The sequence below is a fragment of the Tachyglossus aculeatus genome, chromosome 7 (assembly GCF_015852505.1).
Source record: "Tachyglossus aculeatus isolate mTacAcu1 chromosome 7, mTacAcu1.pri, whole genome shotgun sequence".
NCBI lineage: Eukaryota > Metazoa > Chordata > Mammalia > Monotremata > Tachyglossidae > Tachyglossus > Tachyglossus aculeatus.
In genome coordinates, this window is record NC_052072.1 from 26948087 (window position 1) to 26970398 (window position 22312).

The 22312-nt window shown below is 50.2% G+C and overlaps 1 protein-coding gene across 2 annotated transcripts in view; it reads left to right on the top strand.

Moving 5' to 3' along the window:
• The window catches only part of ETNK2 (ethanolamine kinase 2), a 30831-nt gene continuing 8519 nt past the window's right edge, over positions 1-22312 (top strand). For both annotated transcript variants that reach the window (XM_038749205.1, XM_038749206.1), the window contains exons 1-3: positions 1-221; positions 7755-8014; positions 14340-14462. In XM_038749205.1, the coding sequence (XP_038605133.1) occupies positions 90-221; positions 7755-8014; positions 14340-14462 (515 nt within the window). In that variant the 5' untranslated portion in view covers positions 1-89. The remainder of the gene's footprint in view (positions 222-7754; positions 8015-14339; positions 14463-22312) is intronic.

Here is a 22312-nt window from a genome sequence, read left to right on the forward strand (position 1 = left end):
GTCCGGCTGGGGCGGGCCGGGCCGGGCCGGGCCGGGCCGGGACTGGACTGGACGGGGCGGGGCTCCGCGGCCCAGAGCGCCCATGGGGCATGGAGCAGAGCGGGGCGGCGGCGGTCCGGCGCCTGGACCTGCTGGTGGACCAGGACGACATCCTGCCCGGAGCCCTAAGCATCATCCGCCAGCTCCGACCGCACTGGCCGCCCGGCCGAATCCAAACCAAGGTGGGCCGGGAATCCAGGGCCTCCGGGAGGCAGGGATGCTGCCCCCGAGGAGCGTGCAAAGGCAGTCAGTCGTTATCCCTCCCCCTCCTCATTCAGGCGGGGCAGACTGAACGGGCGCGGAGCACTGTGCTAAGCGCTCAGCTTCCCCGTTGGCCCCCTGCTCTCCCTCCCCTCCCCCGCCCCCGGGGACCCAGGCGTCCCCACCAACGCCTGTCATGATCATCATTATAACGGCATTTATTAAGCGCTTACTATGTGCTAAGCACTGGGGAGCATACGAGGTGATCAGCCTGTCCCACGGTGAGGGGGGGGCTCACAGCCTTCATCCCCATTTGACAGACCGAGGCCCAGAGAAGTTAAGTGACTTGCCCAGAGTCACACGGTCGACAGTCGGCGGAGCCGGGATTTGAACCCATTCATTCATTCATTCAGTCGTATTTGTTGAGCCTTGCTGGGGGCAGAGCACTGTACTAAGCGCTTGGGAAGTACAATCAATCAATCATATCTATTGAGCGCTTACTGGGTGCAGAGCACTGTACTAAGCGCTTGGGAAGTACAATCAATCAATCGATCGGATTTATTGAGCACTTACTGTGCGCTAAGCGCTTGGGAAGTACAAGTTGGCGACCCATAGAGACGGTCCCTACCCAACAGTGGGCTCACAGTCTGGAAATGACCCCTGACTCCAAAGCCTGTGCTCTTTCCACGGAGCCACACTGCTGCTCAATGCCTGCATGGTGTTTCTGTTCTCTGTCTCCCCCTTTTAGACTGTGAGCCCACTGTTGGGTAGGGACTGTCTCTGTGTGATGCCAATTTGTACTTCCCAAGCGCTTCGTACAGTGCTCTGCACATAGTAAGCGCTCAATAAATACGATTGATTGATTGATTGATTGGTGGTGGCATTGGGCTTGCCTAGAGTTTCTCAATGCCTGCAAGGTGGCATTGGGCTTGCCCAGAGCTTGTGTCCGGTGGGCAGGGGCATCGGTGCCCAAGCTTCGCTGGTAACCCCAGCGACTCCGGGTTGCCCTCCCCTGTGGGCCACGCTCACCTTGCCCAGGTGAGACATGCCAACCTCCCTCGTGGGCTTTACCCCGACTGTGGACCATGGCCTGTAAGCTAATGACCCCCACTCACCCTCCCCAGATTCCCCCCTATCTTTGAGGAATAATTATTATTATTACACACACACAACTGCCGAGGAATTCCTCATCAGGGTCAGACCAGGCTAAGGCCCTGCAACTCCTTTATTTAATTTTTTAAGGGAATTTGTTTAAGCGCTTACTATGCGTCAAGCGCTCTTCTAACTGCTGGGGTAGGTGCGAGTTCGTCAGATCGGACACAGCCCCTGTCACGGTGCTCGCGGTCTTGAATCCCCCTTTTAAAGTTCTGGACACTGAGGCCCAGAGAGGTTAAGTGACTTGCCCAAGACACACAGAATAATAATAATAATAATGGTATTTGTTAAGCATTTACTATGTGCCAGGCACTGTACTGAGCGCTGGGGTGGATACAAGCAAATTGAGTTGGACACGGTCCCTGTTTCTTGTGGGGTTTACAGTCTCAATCCCCGTTTTACAGATGAGATGATAACTGAGGCCCAGAGAGGTTAAGTGACTTGCCCAAGACACACAGAATAATAATAATGATAATAATAATGGTATTTGTTAAGCATTTACTATGTGCCAGGCACTGTACTGAGCGCTGGGGTGGCTACAAGCAGATTGAGTTGGACACGGTCCCTGTCTCATGTGGGGTTTACAGTCTCAACCCCCGTTTTACAGATGAGATGGTAACTGAGTCCCAGAGAGGTTAAGTGACTTGCCCAAGACACAGAATAATAATAATGATAATAATAATGGTATTTGTTAAGCATTTACTATGTGCTAGGCACTGTACTGAGCGCTGGGGTGGATACAAGCAAATTGAGTTGGACACGGTCCCTGTCTCATGTGGGGCTCACAGTCTCAATCCCCGTTTTACAGATGAGATGATAACTGAGGCCCAGAGAGGTTGTGACTTGCCCAAGACACACAGAATAATAATAATGATATTTGTTAAGCATTTACTATGTGCCAGGCACTGTACTGAGCGCTGGGGTGGATACAAGCAAATTGAGTTGGACACGATCTCTGTCCCATGTGGGGCTCACAGTCGCAACCCCCATTTTACAGATGAGATGATAACTGAGGCCCAGAGAGGTTAAGTGACTTGCCCAAGACACAAAGAATAATAATAATGATAATAATAATGGTATTTGTTAAGCATTTACTATGTGCCAGGCACTGTACTGAGCGCTGGGGTGGCTACAAGCAGATTGAGTTGGACACGGTCCCTGTCCCATGTGGGGCTTACAGTCTCAACCCCCGTTTTACAGGTGAGATGATAACTGAGGCCCAGAGAAGTGAAGCGACTTGTCCAAGGTTGCACAGCAGACAAGTGGTGGAGCCGGGATTAGAATCCATGACTTTCTGACTCCTGGGCCCATGCTCTATCCAGCACTCCATGCTGCTTCCCGAAGGCTGCACCGAGGCACGGCACGTGTCCAAGCCGGGATTAGAATCCAGGTCCTCTGACTCCTCTGCCTTTGCTCTATCCACTGGACCATGCTGCTCCCTGGAATAATAATAATAATAATAATAATAATAATAATAGTAATGGCATTTCTTAAGCGCTTACTATGTGCAAAGCACTGTTCTAAGCACTGGGGAGGTTACATGGTGATCAGGTTGTCCGACGGGAGGGCTCACAGTCTTAATCCCCATTTTACAGATGAGGGAATTGAGGCCCAGAGAAGTTAAGTGACTTGCCCAAAGTCACACAGCCGACAGTTGGAGGAGCCGGGATTTAAACCCATGACCTCCGACTCCAAAGCCCGGCATCTTTTCCACTGAGACACGAGGTCAGACCCCAGGCAAATCAATCGTATTAATAATAATAATAATAATAATAATAATGGCATTTATTAAGCGCTTACTATGTGCAAAGCACCGTTCTAAGCGCTGGGGAGGTTACATGGTGATCAGGTTGTCCGACGGGAGGGCTCACAGTCTTAATCCCCATTTTACAGATGAGGGGACTGAGGCCCAGAGAAGTTGTGACTTGCCCAAAGTCATACAGCCGACAGTTGGCGGAGCCGGGATTTGAACCCATGACCTCCGACTCCAAAGCCCGGGCTCTTTTCCACTGAGCCACGAGGGCAGACCCCAGGCAAATCAATCGTATTAATAATAATAATAATAATAATAATAATGGCATTTATTAAGCGCTTACTATGTGCAAAGCACTATTCTAAGTGCTGGGGAGGTTACAAGGTGATCAGGTTGTCCCAAATAGGGCTCACAGTCTTAATCCCCATTTTACAGATGAGGTAACTGAGGCAGGAGGGTCTGCAGGGGCTGGGAGGGCCAGGACGGTGGTCCAGGGTAGGGAGGATCGGCATTTAGTATGGTGCCTGACACCCAGTAAGCGCTTAACAAATACCAATCAATCAATCAATCATATTTATTGAGCGCTTACTGTGTGCAGAGCACTGTACTAAGCGCTTGGTAAGTCCAAGTTGGCAACATATAGAGACAGTCCCCACCCAACAGTGGGCTCACAGTCTAGAAGGGGAGACAGAGAACCAACCAAACATATTAACAAAATAAAATAAATAGAATGGATAGCATCATTATCAATTGTATTTATTGAGCGCTCACTGTGTGCAGAGCACTGTACTAAGCGCTTGGGAAGTCCAAGTTGGCAACATATAGAGACGGTCCCTACCCAACAGCGGGCTCACAGTCTAGAAGGGGGAGACAGAGAACCAAACCAAACATATTAACAAAATAAAATAAATAGAATGGATAGCATCATCATCAATCGTATTTATTGAGCACTTACTGTGTGCAGAGCACTGTACTAAGCGCTTGGGAAGAACAAGTTGGCAACATATAGAGACGGTCCCTACCCAACAGTGGGCTCACAGTCTGGAAGGGGGAGACAGAGAACCAAACCAAGCATATTAACCAAATAAAATAAATAGAATGGATAGCATCATCATCAACCATATTTATTGAGCGCTTACTGTGTGCAGAGCACTGTACTAAGCGCTTGGGAAGTCCAAGTTGGCAACATATAGAGATGGTCCCTACCCAACAGTGGGCTCACAGTCTAGAAGGGGGAGACAGAGAACCAAACCAAACATATTAACAAAATAAAATAAATAGAATGGATAGCAGCATCATCAATCGTATTTATTGAGCGCTTACTGTGTGCAGAGCACTGTACTAAGCGCTTGGGAAGTACAAGTTGGCAACGTATAGAGACGGTTCCTACCCAACAGCGGGCTCACAGTCTGGAAGGGGGAGACAGAGAACCAAACCAAACATATTAACAAAATAAAATAAATAGAATGGATAGCATCATCATCAATCGTATTTATTGAGCACTTACTGTGTGCAGAGCACTGTACTAAGCGCTTGGGAAGTCCAAGTTGGCAACGTATAGAGACGGTACCTACCCAACAGCAGGCTCACAGTCTAGAAGGGGGAGACAGAGAACCAAACCAAACATATTAACAAAATAAATAGAATGGATATCATCATCATCAATCGTATTTATTGAGCGCTTACTGTGTGCAGAGCACTGTACTAAGCGCTTGGGAAGTCCAAGTTGGCAACGTATAGAGACCGTCCCTACCCAACAGCGGGCTCACAGTCTGGAAGGGAGAGACAGAGAACCAAACCAAACATGTTAACAAAATAAAATAAATAGGATGGATATGTACAAGTAAAATAAATAAATAAATAAATAGAGTAATAAATATGTACCAACATATATACATATATACAGGTGCTGTGGGGAAGGGAAGCGCTTAGTACAGTGCTCTGCACATAGTAAGCGCTCAATAAATACGATTGATGATTATACAATTGCTCCCGAGTCCCCTAAGGACCCGGGGTCAGAGGTCAGCTTGCCCAGCCTGGCAGGGCGCTGGGGTCACTGAGGCTGCTCTGGATGTTGTTTGTGACCTGCCGGGACACCTTGGTCACCGCCCTCCCAATCTGTGGTGTAAACACTTCCCAGGGCACAACTCTGGTCCCTTCCCACCCACTTCGTATTTACTGAACGCCTACCGTGCGCAGAGCACTGTACTAAACGCTTGGGAGAATACACTATAGCGGGCACATTCTCCGCCCGCAACGACCTTGCAGTTTAGAGAGGGAGACAGACGTTAATGTAACCAAGTTACAGGTCTGTAATCAGAGAAGCAGCGTGGCTCAGTGGAAAGAGCCCGGGCTTCGGAGTCAGAGGTCGTGGGTTCAGATCCCGACTCCGCCAACTGTCAGCTGGGTGACTTTGGGCAAGTCGCCTGACTTCTCTGGGCCTCAGTGACCTCATCTGTAAAAAGGGGATGAAGACGCGGAGTCAGAGGTCGTGGGTTCAGATCCCGACTCCGCCAACTGTCAGCTGTGTGACTTTGGGCAAGTCGCCGAACTTCTCTGGGCCTCGGTGACCTCATCTGTAAAATGGGGATGAAGACTCGGAGTCAGAGGTCGTGGGTTCACATCCCGACTCCGCCAACTGTCAGCTGGGTGACTTTGGGCAAGTCGCCAAACTTCTCTGGGCCTCGGTGACCTCATCTGTAAAATGGGGATGAAGACGCAGAGTCAGAGGTCGTGGGTTCAGATGCCGACTCCGCCAACTGTCAGCTGTGTGACTTTGGGCAAGTTGCCTAACTTCTCTGGGCCTCAGTGACCTCATCTGTAAAATGAGGATGAAGACTGTGAGGCCCACGTGGGACAACCTGATCACCTTGTAACCTCCCCAGCTCTTAGAACAGTGCTTTGCACATAGTAAGCGCTTAATAAATGCCATTATTATTATTATTATTACAGAAGCAGTATGGTGTAGTGGATAGAGCCTGGTCCTGGGAGTCAGTGCTAATCCTGACTCTGCCACATGTCCGCTGTGTGACCTTGGGCAAGTCACTTCACTTCTCTGTGCCTCAGTTACGTTATCTGTAAAATGGGGATTAAGACTGGAAGCCCCATGTGGGACAGGGACTGTGTCCAATCTGATTTGTTTGTATCCACCCCAGCACCTAGTCCAGTGCCGGTCACATAGTAAGCGCTTAACAAATACTATTTTTTAAAATTATTGTTTGTCTGAGCCAGGGACCTGCAGGTATGTCGGAATCGGGATCTGGGGGTTCTGGAGGCCCGGTGGGAGGGAAGGGGCATTCACTAGGGGAATTTTGATGCATTTGACTATTGAATTACATATTATAAATTCTTTATTTTTATTAATGTCTATCTCCCCTGCTGGACTGTAAGCTCATTATTAATCATATTTATTGAGCGCATACCGTGTGCAAAGCACTGGACTAAGCTCACTGTGGGCAAGGAATGTTTCCGCCAACTCCCTAGAACTTAGTACAGTGCTCTGCACATAGTAAGTGCTCAATAAGTACCATTGATTCGTTAATTAGATGGCTAACGGGCAGATCGGCCCCTGTTATTTTAGAGCTGTTGCCACCAGCCTAGCACTGTGGACCTCTCCGGTTGACGGCCAAATGCCCTCCCTCCAACTCCACTATTTGGATGGGGACTAATCAGGAATAATAATAATTGTGGTATCTCTTAAGCGCTTACTATATGCCAGGCAGCGTGCTAAGCGCTGGGGTGGACACCAGCCAGTCGGGTCGAACACGGTCTCTGTCCCAGGTGGAGCTCACGGTCTCAATCCCCATTTTCCAGATGAGGTAACTGAGGCGCAGAGAAGTGAAGTGACTGGCCCGAGGTCACACAGCAGGCAAGATCATGGAGCAGGTAACTGAGGCACAGAGAAGTATAGTGGCTTGCCTGAGGCCACACAGCAGACAAGCGGCAGAGCCGGGATTAGAATCCAGGACCTTCCGACTCGCAGACCCACCACCGCTGACCCCAGGGGCATCCTAGACTGTGAGCCCACTGTTGGGTAGGGACCGTCTCTATGTGTTGCCAACTTGTACTTCCCAAGCGCTTAGTACAGTGCTCTGCACACAGTGAGCGCTCAATAAATACGACTGATGATGATAATGAAGTGGCAGAGCCGGGATTAGAATCAGTCAATCAGTCAGTCGTATTTATTGAGCGCTTACTGTGTGCAGAGCACTGTACTAAGCGCTTGGGAGGTACAAGCTGGCAACACATAGAGACGGTCCCTACCCAACAGTGGGCTTACAGTCTAGAAGGGGGAGACAGGGAACAAAACAAAACATATTAACAAAATAAAATAGACTAGATATGTACAAGTAAAATAAATAGAGTAATAAATACGTACAAATATATATACATATATACAGGTGCTGTGGGGAAGGGAAGGAGGTAAGGTGGGGGGGATGGAGGGGGGGGGGAGGGGGAGAGGAAGGAAGGGGCATAGAACCCATGATGTTTTGGCTCTGAGGCCTGTGCTTTATCCACTGGGCCACTGGGCCCCCGCTGCCCCCGTCCCCCTCCTCACCCGCCATCTCCCTCCCCAACCCACCTGTCCTTCTCCCCTCCCCGCCAGCACTTCACGGACGGCATCACTAACAAGCTGGTGGGCTGCTACGTGGACGAGGACATGACGGACACGGTGCTGGTCCGCGTCTACGGCGAGAGGACGGAGCTGCTGGTGGACCGGGAGAACGAGGTCCGCAACTTCCAGCTGCTCTGGGCCCACGGCTGTGCCCCCAAACTCTACTGCACCTTCCAAAACGGGCTGTGCTACGAGTTCCTCAAGGGGACGGCCCTGGGGCCCGAGCACATCCGCGAACCCGGCATCTTCAGGTGAGCGGGGGGCGAGAGACGGGGAGGGGGCCGGGGCCCGGCCCGGACTCCCATCCCACGACTGATTTGAAAACATCCTGGCTTCCACCCCTCGGGATCGGGGGAACTAGAGGGGCACGGGATACTTAATCGATTTGGGGGGTCTCCTCCCAATCCCTCCTCCAGGCCGCCTCCCCTTGTGTCTGCCCCAGTACTGACTGGCTAATTCGTATGTCAAAGAATAGATTTAGGAAGGCTGTAATGGCTAGAATAGTTGCTGTTTTGATGTTACTGTATATAATTGCCAATTTAATTGCCAATATAATTGCCAATTTAATTGCCAATATAATTGCCAATATAATCGCCAGTTATGTTGCCAATTTGTACTTCCCAAGCGCTTAGTACAGTGCTCTGCACATGGTAAGCGCTCAATAAATACGATTGATGATGATGACGATGATAATTAATTCTTGAACTACTAGTCATTTGGGGACAAATCCGGTAAGTGGAGGGAGGCTACTAGTGTCCCAGTGGAAGGAGCCCAGGCCTGACAATCAGAGGACCCTGGTTCTAATCCAGGCTCTGCCACTTGCCTGCTGTATGACCTTGGGCAAGTCGTTTAACTCGTCTGTCCCTAAGTTTCTTCGTCTGTGAAAACTGGGGATTAAATCCTACTCCCTTCTACTTCGACTGTAAGCCCTATTTGGGACAGGAGCTGTGTCTGACCTGATAATCTTGTATCTACCCCAGAGTTTAGGACAGCGTTTGGCACATAGTAAGCACCTAACAAGTACCATAGTAATTAGGGAAGAGCACAGGCTTGGGAGTCAGAGGTCATGGGTTCTCATCCCGGCTCCGCCGCTTGTCAGCTGTGGGACTTTGGGCAAGTCACTTAACTTCTCTGTGCCTCAGTTACCACATCTGTAAAATGGGGATTAAGACTGTGAGCCCCGCATGGGACAAACTGATTACCTTGTATGCCCCCCAGCGCTTAGAACAGTGCTTGGCACGTAGTAAGCACTTAACAAATGCCACCATTATCATTATTATTACCTCCAAGGTCCTAGTAATCACTAGACCTAGGTCCCAGTCCTCAGGCCCCAGTGGTTGGGTTGGAACTGAAATGGGGTGATTGGAGGACAGGAGTCCACCGCTTAGTACAGTGCCTGGCCCACAGTAAGCGCTTAACAAATACTGTTATTATTATTATCATGCCACTTGCATAGTGCCAAATTGGGCAGAAGTGGGGATAGGGTCTCAGTGAGGTCTGACCGGCCCCCCAGGACTCTTCCTGCCCCACGGTTGGCCCGGAGAAAACCCAAAACCTCCGAAACAAAACTCGGGCTTGATCCCCAGAGCCTCCAGAAAGGTTGGGTTCCCACAGTCCCAAGGCTGCAGGTAAGTGGGGACACAGCCCACCCTAGGTATATTTTCTGCCGGGATCCAGCCTGTCCCAGGATTTGACCAGCCCTTCCCAAGTCTGGCATTTCTGGGATCATGAATATGCTGGGTACCAGGGAAAGGTGGTAGAATTTCTAGCAGCTCGGGCGAAGGTGCCCGGGATCCTTGGGACAGAAGCGGCGTAGTCTAGTGGCTATAGAGTATGGGCCTGGGAGTGAAGAGGACCTGGGTTCTAACCCCGGCTCTGCCACTTCTTGCTGTGTGACCTTGGGCAAGTCACTTCACTTCTCTGGGCCTCAGTTACCTCATCTTTCAAATGGGGATTAGCGTGGCTCAGTGGAAAGAGCCCGGGCTTTGGAGTCAGAGGTCATGGGTTCAAATCCTGGCTCTGCCAATTGTCTGCTGTGTGACTTCGGGCAAGTCACTTAACTTCTCTGGGCCTCAGTGACCTCATCTGTAAAATGGGGATTAAGACTGTGAGCCCCCCGTGGGACAACCTGATCACCTTGTAACCTCCCCAGCGCTTAGAACAGTGCTTTGCACATAGTAAGCGCTTAATAAATGCCGTCATTATTATTATTTTATTAAGACCATGAGCCCCATGTGAGACACGGACTGTGCCCAACCTGAACAGCTTGTTATCTACCCCAGCATGTAGTAGAGTGCGTGGCGCAAGGTGAGTATGTAACAGAATGCCAATAAAAAAAAATTGGGTGACCCCCCCCACTGGCTCAGGGAAGAGTGATCCATCTCCTGACCTGTTGGCTGGGCCGGATTATTCATTCATTCATTCAATTGTATTTATTGAGCGCTTACTGTGTGCAGAGCACTATACTAAGCGCTTGGGAGGTACAAGTTGGCAACATATAGAGACGGTCTCTACCCAAAAATGGGTTCACAGTCTAGAAGACTGACATCGGACTTGTTGCTACCACCAAATTTTCCTTCTCAGTAGCCAGAGAGACAGACCTGACAGAAGTCAAATCAAGAGAGTCAAAGCATAATAGACTGTAAGAGCCTCGAAGGCAGCAAGACCTACAAAGTAGCACCTCCATATACGGTTGAATGTACGAGGAAGTCTCAGTCAAATCTTTGTGGAAATAGTCCCTGGACTATCTTTAAGAGCATCCAGACCCCATTCACCTCTGATGGATCCTAAAGCCCTCCACTTCTTCCCTACCCGGGCCCTGCAGTTGGGGCTATCTGGTTATAGCACCTCTATTACTGCCACCACTCAATGTCATCTCCCCATAAGCAAGGGGATCATTTAGAGGCTGGCTTATCAACCCCCTCCTGGAAGCTCATGGAGAAAATATTCTCTCCCGCTACTTCCCAGCACTCTAATTTTCCTGGACCAGACATGACATCAACGCTTTTTGAGCCCGAGGGCCCCACCCTACTCTCCTGCCCCCAGTCCTCCCATTGCTGCCGCCACCCAAGCCCAGAAGATGCCCCCTAAATGGGCAGGAGTTAACCAAGCAGAGAGTCAGTTGCCAGAGGCACTGGTTCTCTGGGCTGGAGTGCTCTCTGCCACACCATAACAATAATAACAATTGTTATTATGGTATTTAAGTGCTTACTATGTGCCAGACACTGTACTGAGCGCTGTGGTGGATACCAGCAAATTGGGTCGGACAGAGTCCCTGTCCCACGTGGGACTCACAGTTTCAGTTTTACAGATGCGGTGACTGAGGCACAGAGAAGTGACTTTGGGCAAGTCACACAGCGGACAAGCGGCTGAGCCTGGATTAGAACCCATGACCATCTGACTCAGGCCTGTGCTCTATCCACCGCGCCATGCTGCTTCACCATCAGTGCAGAAGCAGATTGGCTTGTGGGGAGCTGGGGGCAACTAGGTCAGGCTCTATGGATAATAATAATAATAATAATAATAGTATTTATTAAGTGCTTACTATGTGCCAAGCGCTGGGGTAGTTACAAGGTAATCAGGTTGTCCCACGTGGGGCTCACAGTCTTAATCCCCATTTTACAGGTGAGGGAACTGAGGCACAGAGAAGTTAAGTGGGTTGCCCAAAGCCACGCAGCTGACAATTGGCAGAGCTGGGATTTGAACCCATTGACCTCTGTTTTCAAAGCCCGGGCTCTTTCCACTGAGCCACACTGGTTCTCAGATCAGAGTGGGGGAACAAGAGAGAGGTGGGGAAAGGGGAAATGGGTTAGGAGCACCAGGTACTAAGAGCAGGAGCTCTGGGCAGAGCTGCTCCCAGCCAGAGTCACGGGCAGGACAGAGAAGAGTATGGGAGGTGTGGGGAGGGAAAGGCCCAGAAGCTCACTGGGTATAGTAATAATAATAATAATAGTTTTTGTTAAGTGCTTAATGTGTGCCAGGCATTGTAAGCCTGGGGGTGGATACAAGCAAATCAGGTTGAACCCAGTCCTTGTCCCGCATAAGGCTTTCTGTCTTAATCCCCATTTTATAAATGAAGTAACTGAGGCACAGAGAAGTCAAGTGATTTGCCTCCCCCTTCTAGACTGTGAGCCCGTTGTTGGGATGAAATGGAGAGGCTGAAGAGCTGCTGTTCCTTCTCCTTTGCCCTCTTCTCCTGCTCACCCTGCTGCGCTCTGAGCGCCTATGGAGGAGAAGTCACAAAGGGGCCTTTTGTGACTCTCCCTCCTGTGCCACTAGCAGCCCGCCATAAGTATTCCTGAACAGGGGATCTGTGCCCAGACTGTCTTCCCGACACCCCTCAACCCTGCTCGCAGGCAATTGGGCGACCACCCCGTTAAAGTGAGCCGCAGGGCTCGAGGGCCTGAGCCAGAGGGAAACTTGTCGGGGGTCCTTCCCGCACACCCACCCCTCATTTCCAACCCCCATGCAAGGCTCCTCTGCCTCAGCCCACTCCCACCCCTGACCCTGAACTGAGCTCAAACCTGACCCATCTCTGTTACTCCCATAATAAAGCGAGTGGTGTCAATCACTCCAAGAGCCTGCAAGAGTTTAGGAAGGACTCAGAGAGATTGAGTAGGGATTTAGGCTAGACAGCAGAAAGAACTTCTCTCCGGGGTGGGGTGGGAGGCACCAGAATGGATGTGCCCCAGAGACAAAGCAGCTCCTTCCTCCGAGATCACCCAACTGCTTGGGGCGAGGCGAGGAGCAGTCCTACCTGGAGGCTGAGGGAGGGATGTGATCAATCAATCAATCGTATTTATTGAGCACTTACTGTGTGCAGAGCACTGTACTGGCCCCCTTGGGGTGGGGTGGGGGAGCCGGGGGGGGCTTCTAGGGGAGTATGGCCCACCTGGGTGGCCTCTGCCTGCCACACTCGGGAGGCAGAAAAACCCACCGAGCGCCATCGGTGCCGTCATTGCTATTCCAGACAACGGCTCCGTTGATATTCAAGGAAATGCCTCGCGGAATCTTCCTCTGGGAAGAGGTGAGGAGCCCAAAAGACCGCCTGCCCCGGCTCCTGTTTTTCCCGACTCACCCCTGTCTCCCCAGGACCTCAGGGCCCTCCAGCCGTCCCCCACGGTGGGCGGGCCAGGCGGCGAGGGGGTCACCCTTAGCCCCTTCACGACCTGAGAGGGCACCCAAGGCCCTGCCCCTTTCTGGAGCTGGGCACAGAGGGGGCCCTGGGAAGGGCCTGGTTACAAGATTTCAAATTGCAAAATGCCTTTGTTGTCCTCATCCGGCGATTATTATCCAAGCAACGGCTAGGGGAGAGCGGCTCAGAATGCACGAGGAGGGGGAGGACCAGAGCAGACCGGGAGCGAGCAGGGAGGGCCGGGCCTATGATAGCGGGGGGCCTGCTCTCGGGGTCCAGAGCGGAGGGTCAGCTCCGGCCCGAGGCCGGGCCTCGGACTCCCCGGGCCTTCCCTGACCGGCCTCCTCCAGCATCTCCGTCTCCCCTCAGCCCTCTGCCACCCCCTCCCCCGGGACCTTGGACGATGTCCACGGTGGAGCTTGAAAATAGAGCGCAGATTAGTTTTGTGTCCTTGGTGCCGCTCTGCCAACTCGGCCTCCCACGGGCGTGAGTGTGGCCGAGGAGGGCCCCTCCCTGCCTGGGGAGAGGCGAGTTCTGGGGCTCTCCTGCCCATCCTTGGTGACGGTGCCCTCACGCGCTGCTGAGGAAAGGAAAGGGCTGGAGGGAGGTCTCCACAGGTGGCCTGTGGGGAGACTGGATTCTGATCGTCCTCCCCACCCTGCCCCTCATCTGTTTCTCCCCCCTCCCACCATTACAGAGAAGCAGTGTGGCTCAGTGGAAAGAGCCCGGGCTTTGAAGACAGAGGTCATGGGTTCAAATCCCAGCTCTGCCGATTGTCAGCTGTGTGACTTCGGGCAAATCACTTAACTTCTCTGTGCCTCAGTTCCCTCATCTGTAAAATGGGGATTGAGACTGTGAGCCCCACGTGGGACAACCTGATCACCTTGTATCAGGGACTGTCTGTCTACCTACCTTGGGTAGGGACTGTCTCTATACGTTACCAACTTGTACTTCCCAAGCGCTTAGTACAGTGCTCTGCACACAGTAAGCGCTCAATAAATACGATTGATTGATTGATTGTATCTCCCCCCCAGCACTTAGAACAGTGCCTTGCTCATAGTAAGCGCTTTACAAATGCCATCATTATTATTATTCATTCATTCATTCATTCATTTGTATTTATTGAGCGCTTACTTTGTGCAGAGCACTGTGCTAAGCGCTTGGGAAGTACAAGTTGGCAACATATGGGGAAGAGCAGAGCTCCAGCTGGGAAGCTCTATCTTTGCTCTGCCTCCCCACCTCCTCCAATTTTGGGCAGGGAGTCGAGGTCTGTGAACCAACGAGTCGAATCTCCTTGAGCTCGGGCCTCTCCGAAGCCTTGGGCCCCCCGGGGCTCACTCCCGACCTGGAGCAGGGATCACCCCCTCCTTCCCACTCACACGTCCACCCGGCCCCTCTGGCCAGCCCCGTGGGTGACCCCCGTGACCTGGGCTCTGTTTCAGGTTAATCGCTCGGGAGATGGCAAAAATCCACACGATCCATGCGAACGGCAGCTTGCCCAAGCCCAACCTCTGGCACAAGATGCACAGTTATTTCAGCCTGGTGAAGGATGAGATCAGCTCCAGGTAAGAGAAGGTGGTAGCCGTGGGCCCTTTGCAGCCGGGTCCCCTGGTGCCCAAGGTGGTGGGGGGGTTGACGGGGCCGGGGCCGAGGGGTGGAGAGAACAGAGGGCAGGACCAGACAGGCCCCAGGACATCCGATCGGCATGGACAGTTACTGATTGGGAACAGAGCCTTGATCCAGGCCCACAGGGAAGTGACTGCAGAGAGGGAAGTCACAGTCCCCAGGTTCGCTTGGAAGAGACAGGGAGTTGTGGGGGGGGTGGGAGGGAGGTTCACGAGTGCGCATTGAATGGACACACTCAGGCCAGTGGACACACTCACACTCAGAGAAGCAGCGTGGCTCCGTGGAAAGAGCACGAGGTCATGGGTTCAAATCCCGGCTCCGCCAATTGTCAGCTGGGTGATTTTGGGCAAGTCGCTTCACTTCCCTAAGCCTCAGTTACCTCATCTGTAAAATGGCGATTAAGACTGGGAGCCCCCCGTGGGACAACTCGATCACCTTGTAACCTCCCCAGTGCTTTGCACACAGTAAGTGCTTAATAAATGCCATTATTATTATTAATAGCGACCCATGACACAAATTGGTTCAGTAATAATTGTGGTATTTGTTAAGCGCTTACTATGTGCCAAGCAGTATACTAAGCGCTGGGGTAGATACAAGATAATAAGAGCAGGCGTATTCCCTGTCCCACAAGGGGCTCACAGTCTAACTAGAAAGGAGCAGGATTTAATCCCCAGTTTGCAGATGAGGAAACTGAGGTACAGAGAAGAGAAGTGATTTACTTACTATGTGCCAAGCACTGTTTGAAGCAATGGGGTAAATACAAGTTAATCAGGTTGGACACAGTCTCTGTCCCACATTGTGTGCACGTTCTTAATCCCCATTTATTCAGATGAGGTAATCGAGGCACAGAGAAGTCAAGTGACTTGCCCAAGATCACACAGCAGACATGTGGCAAAGTTGGCATTAGAACACAGGTCCTTCCTAACTCCCAGGCCCGTGCTCTATCCAGTAAGCCACGCTGCTTCTCTAAGCACCGAGTACAATCTCTGCACACAGTAGGTGCTCAATAAATATGATTGATTGATTCATTGATTGATTCACTCATTTATTGAGCACTGACTGGGTGCAGAACACTGGGCTAGGAGCTTGGGACCACACGAGAAGAAGAAAGAACAGAGTCTCTGCCCTCCAGGAGTTTCCAGCCTAATGACTGAAACATATATTGGGCAAAGATAAACACAAGGGCTGGTGGGGAACTGTAATGATTGGAGTAGGAATAGTAATAACGGCATTTATCAAGTGCCAACTGTGTGCAGAGCACTGTATTAAGTCCAGGGAAAGTATACACGGTCACTGGTCGACCCTGAGGGGGGCTCCCAATTTTAAAATATAAGGTGGGAAGAGGGGACTGCTAAGAGCCAAGTAAGATCATCATCATCATCAATCGTATTTATTGAGCGCTTACTGTGTGCAGAGCACTGTACTAAGCGCTTGGGAAGTACAAATTGGCAACATATAGAGACAGTCCCTACCCAACAGTGGGCTCACAGTCTAAAAGGGGGGAGACAGAGAACAAAACCAAACATACCAGCAAAATAAAATAGAATAAATAGAATAGGAGGAGGAAATGATGGGGACCGAGGACTCGCTGGGAACACTTGACTGAGCCTCAGTGATAGCCAGAGAAGAGGCAATAATAATAATAAATACGGTATTTTGCCATAGGTGCCAGGCACCGCACTAAGCGCTGGAGTGGATACAAGCAGGTCGGGTTGGATACAGTCTCTGTCCCGCGTGGGGCTCACAGTCTTAATCCCCATTTTACGGGTGAAATAACTGAGGCACAGAGAAATGAAGTACCTTGCCCAGTGTCCCACAGAAGGCAGTTGACGGAGCTAGGATTAAGACCCATGTCCTTTGATGCCCGGGCTTCAGACTGCTTCGGAGAGGCCTGCCAAGATGGGACCGTGGGGTTGGTTGCAGCTAAGCTAAATCCATCGGGCTGAGACCTCTCCCTCCGCTCAGGGCAGGAGCTCCAGCTTGCTGCTAACTTGTCCGGGCTCATCCTGCGCCCCACCCCGCCTTGACAGACAGCTGCCCGTTGTCCCCTTAAAGATCTCCAGGGTCCAGGGTGCTCCCACCCAAAGCGGTGTCTCCCATCCCTCCGTCGAGAAGCTCTTCCCGAAATCCTCCCCTGGTCTTACTGCCGATCAGCCCCGCTCATCTCCTCCTCCAAAGACCCTTCTTCTCCCCTCCCTGGGAAGGAGAGAGAACAAGGTGGCTGCCTGGTAGAGAAGCAGCGTGGCTCATTGGAAAGAGCACGGGCTTTGGAGTCAGAGGTCATGGGTTCAAATCCCGGATCCACCAATTGTCAGCTGTGTAGCTTTATTTATTTATTTTACCTGTACATATCTATTCTATTTATTTTATTTTGTTAGTATGTTTGGTTTTGTTCTCTGTCTCCCCCTTTTAGACTGTGAGCCCACAGTTGGGTAGGGACTGTCTCTATATGTTGCCAACTTGGACTTCCCAAGCGCTTAGTACAGTGCTCTGCACACAGTAAGCGCTCAATAAATACGATTGATTGATTGTAACTTCACTTCTCTGGGCCTCAGTTTCCCTCATCTGTAAAATGAGGATTAAGACTGTGAGCCCCAAGTGGGACAACCTGATCACCTTGTAACCTCCCCAGCACTTAGAACAGTGCTTTGCACATAGTAAGTGCTTAACAAATGCCATTATTATTATTATTGTATCCTCCCCAGCGCTTAGAACAGTGCTTTGCACATAGTAAGCGCTTAACAAATGCCATCATTATTATTATTATTATTAAGGTCAGAGCCCTCTCTCCTTCTCTTGGGTCTTTTTGGGTAGATTGAGGGACGAAGCCCCCGACCATGAACTCCCACCCACACCCAAAGGAGCGGCGGTAGGAGAGCAGATGAGGGGACCGGCTAATTATTAACGCTAACCCCATTGCCACTCTTTGGATGGACCCGAGGACTTTATCTGGACTGTCCCTCTTAATAATTAACAACACATTTTTAGGGACATAACATCTCTGATGCCATCAGAGGACTTACCCTACCAAGTCATCCCTCAGAGGCCTGCTCTCCCCCCTCCCCTTGAGTTTTCCCTTTCTGCTGGCCCGAGGCCTTGGCCGTACCCCTTCTCCTGGAGAAATTCGGGGGGGTAGGAGAAGGGAGACGCGGCTTCTACTGTGAATTCAGAGGAGAAAAGCAGATCGCTGAGACCAAATTTCCAGAGGGATGTAGGCTGGGTTCTGTCAAGCTGTATGACCTTGAGCATGCTATTTAACCTCTCTGGGCCACAGTCTCCCTCTTGGTAAAGCGGATGAGATGATCCCTATCCCATTTTTCCTTCACAGATCCCCAGTGGGAATGAAAAGAATAGCAGAGATAAAGTACCTGCATCTTCATTTTTACTATATTTATTATCTTTATATTATTATTATAACCCATTTATGCCTAATAGAAGAGCAGCAGCATTGGAAAACAGTTGCTTTCATTAAAGCTGCTTAATAGCCTTAAAGAAGCAGTAGAGCCTATTGTTATTGTTATATTGCTTTTCCCCTGAGCAGAATTGCCCCCAGAAGAGGCCCAGAGAAGGTAAACCTTAGTGCTCGGTGCTCAGTACAGTGCTGGCACACAGTAAGCGCCCCATAAATGCTATTGATTGGAACTGGAAGACGGATGGTGAAAAGAACACAGGCTTGAGTGTCAGAAGACCTGGGTTCTAATCCCAGCTTTGCCACTTTCCTTCCATGTGACTTTGGGCAAGTTGTTTAACTTCTCTGGGCTTCATTTTCCTCATTTTAAAAAATCGGGATTCAATACCTTTTCTCCTTCTCCTCTAGACTGTGAGTCCCATGTGGGGCAGGGACTGTGTCCAATCTGATTATCTCGTATCTATCCCAGTGCTTAGAATAGTGCTTGGCCCATAGTGAGCGCTTAATAAATACCATATCATACCAAATACCAAATGCTATTGATTGGAACTGGAAGACGGATAGTGAAAAGAGCACAGGCTTAAGTGTCAGAAGACCTGGGTTCTAATCCCAGCTTTGCCACTTTCCTTCCATGTGACTTTGGGCAAATTGCTTAACTTCTCTGGGCTTCATTTTCCTCATTTTTAAAATCGGGATTCAATACCTTTTCTCCTCTCCTCCAGACTGTGAGTCCCATGTGGGGCAGGGACTGTGTCCAATCTGATATCTTGTATCTATCCCAGTGCTTAGAATAGTGCTTGGCCCATAGTGAGTGCTTAATAAATACCATATCATAATCATCACTACTGTTGTTATTATTATGTATCAACCGAATGTGGAGACTCGAATTCAGCAAAGTGGAGCCTGGGATCCTCCAAGTGACACTTGTTGAGCAGCCTAAGGATCTGGGATTCCATCCGAACTGGCTATAGTTCCGAAGACCGGACTGCTTCTACAACTACTAATAATAATAATTATGGCATTTCTTAAGTACTTACTATGTGTCAAACACTGTTCTAAGTTCTGGGATACATACAAGCTAATCAGGTTGGACACAGCCCCTGTCCCGCAGCGGGCTCGTGGTCCTAATCCCCATTTTATAGATGAGGTAACTGAGGCACACAGAAGTGAAGTGACTTGCCCAAGGTCACACGGCAGACAAGCGGCAGAGCCGGGATTAGAACCCTCATCCTCTTGCTCCCACGCCTGTGCTCTTGCGACTAGACCATGCTGCTTCTCTACAGTGTCACTGAATCAGGAGACTCCATTGCCCAGTAATAGATTGTCAAAACACATAATAATAATAATAATAATAATGGCATTTATTAAGTGCTTACTATGTGCAAAGCACTGTTCTAAGCGCTGGGGAGGTTACAAGGTGATCAGGTTGCCCCACAGGGGGCTCACAATCTGAATCCCCATTTTCCAGATGAGGTGACTGAGGCCCAGAGAAGTTAAGTGACTTGCCCAAAATCACCCAGCTGATAATTGGCGGGGCCATGACCTCTGACTCCAAAGCCCGTGGTCTTTCCACTGAGCCACGCTGCTTCCCACTCATGTCTGTACTGTCATGATATGTAAAACCATTTTCATCTGAGAAGTTAAAAGTATGTTTTCTCAAATCACCACTCTACCCATCTTCAAAGCCCTGCTAAAATGGCATCTCCTCCAAGAGGCCTTCCCTAAGTTCTCATCTCCCGACCTTATGTTCCCTCCCTACTGCCTCACTTATGCTCTTGAATCCGTTCCCCTTCAGCACTTAGGCTCTCCACCCATCCCCAAAGCACCTGAGTTCATAGCCTTATATAATGATGGCATTTATTAAGCGCTTACTATGTGCAAACCACTGTTCTAAGCGCGATTGCTTCTCCTACTTGTAATTTATTTTAACATCTGTCTCCCTTGCTAGGTCGTAACTTCCTTGAGGGCGGGGATTGGGTCTACTTATTCTGTCATACTCTCCCAAGCGCTTAGTACAGTGCACACTGTAGGCACTCAATAAATACCACCCACTGATGGATGGATTGACTAACCGAGAGATATGGTAGGGATTATCTTGGTCATTTGATTAACAAGAATTATCATTGCAGTTGGGGTTCGTGATTATTTCAAATCCCAGAATCCTCAAAAAGCTGCTGTTAGCTTGCAAGCCTGAAAGCCCATCAGAGAAAAGCAAGTGTCTGAACGAGGGAGAGAGATAGCATTTTACCTGTACATATCTATTCTATTTATTTTATTTTGTTAGTATGTTTGGTTTTGTTCTCTGTCTCCCCCTTTTAGACTGTGAGCCCACTGTTGGGTAGGGACTGTCTCTATATGTTGCCAACTTGTACTTCCCAAGCGCTTAGTACAGTGCTCTGCACACAGTAAGCGCTCAATAAATACGATTGATTGATTGATTGATTCCCAAGCCCTTGGGGTAAGGTGGGGGCATGGGACGCCCAGCCTCAGACATCCCCCACATGAATAAAGTCCAACAGGAGGCAGAGAGGGAGAGAACATTTTGTTTGGGTCCCTTTTGCCCCTGACCCCGCCTCACCCGGGATTGGTTTTCGAGAGTTGCCCTGGAACCGGACCAGTGTCCAGTCATCCCAGCCTTGTGCCAACAGTCAGAGTTCAGGGCATCCAACCTAATCCAATGGGAATGGCCTTTACCACCCTCTCCTGCCCCTCTAAGCCCAGCTAGGGTCCAGTCAATCAATGGTATTTATTAATCACTTACCATGTGCAGAGCACTGTGATTTTGTTGTCTGTCTCCCCCTTCTAGACTGTAAGCCCACTGTTGGGTAGGGACCGTCTCTATATGTTGCCAACTTGGACTTCCCAAGTGCTTAGTACAGTGCTCTGCACACAGTAAGCACTCAATGAGTACGATTGAATGAATGAACATGCTGCCAACATGTACTTCCCAAGCGCTTAGTACAGTGCTCTGCACACGGTAAGCGCTCAATAAATATGATTGAATGAATGAATGAATAATAATAATAATGTTGGTATTTGCTAAGTGCTTACTATATGCCAAGCACTGTTCTAAGCACAGGAGTAAGTACAGAGAAGCAGCGTGGTTCAGTGGAAAGAGCACGGGCTTGGGAGCCAGAGGTCATGGGTTCTAATCCCAGCTCTGCTCTATTTTTTTAATAGCATTTATTAAGCGCTTACTATGTGCAAAGCACTGTTCTAAGCGCCGGGGAGGTTACAAGGTGATCAGGTTGTCCCACAGACAACCTATGGCCTCTTGGAGGAGATGCCATTTTAGCAGGGCTTTGAAGATGGGTAGAGTGGTGATTTGAGAAAACATACTTTAACTTCTCAGATGAAAATGGTTTTTGCATATCATGACAGTACAGACATGAGCAGCATGGCTCAGGGGATTAAGAGGGGCTCACAGTCTTAATCCCCATTTTACAGATGGGGTAACTGAGGCACAGAGAAGTGAAGTGACTTGCCCAGAGTCACACAGCTGACAATTGGCGGAGCCGGGATTTGAACCCATGAACTCTGACTCCAAAGCCCGTGCTCTTTCCACTGAGCCACCCTGCTATATGTCTGCTGTGTGATCTTGGGCAAGTCACTTAACTTCTCTGAGCCTCAGTCACCTCATCTGTAAAATGGGGATTAAGACTGTGAGCCCCCCCGTGGGACAACCTGATCACCTTGTATCCCCCCCCCCAGTGCTTAGAACAGTGCTTTGCACATAGTAAGCGCTTAACAAATGCCATCATCATTATTATTATTTGGGACAACCTGATCACCTTGTATTCCCCCCCCACCAGCACTTAGAACAGTGCTTTGCACATAGTAAGCGCTTAACAAATGCCATCATCATTACTATTATTACAAGGTAACCATGTGGGGCTCACAGTCTTCATCCCCATTTTACAGATGAGGGAACTGAGGCCCAGAGAGGTTAAGTGACTTGCCCAAAGTCACACAGCTGACAAGCAGCTGAGCCAGAACCCAGGACCTCTGACTCCTAAGCCCGTGCTCTTTCCACTGAGCCACCCTGCTTCTCTGTACTAAGTGCTTGGGAGAGGACAGTACGACAGAATTAGCAGACACGTTCCATATTGGCCGGGTGGGAGTCGAGCCCCTCTGGGAGCCCCAATTCTGCCCTGAGAATCAGCATGGCCTGGTGGAAAGAGCACAGGGCCGGGAATCAGAGCACCAGGGTTCTAATCCTTGCCTGCTGGGTGATGGTAGACAAGTCACTTATCTTCTCTGTACCTCAGTTTCCTTATCTGTAGCATGGCCTAACGGATAGAGCACGGGGCCTGGGAATCAGGGGGACCTGTGTTCTAATCCTGGCTCCGCCGTTTGTCTGCTGTGTGACCCTGGGCAAAT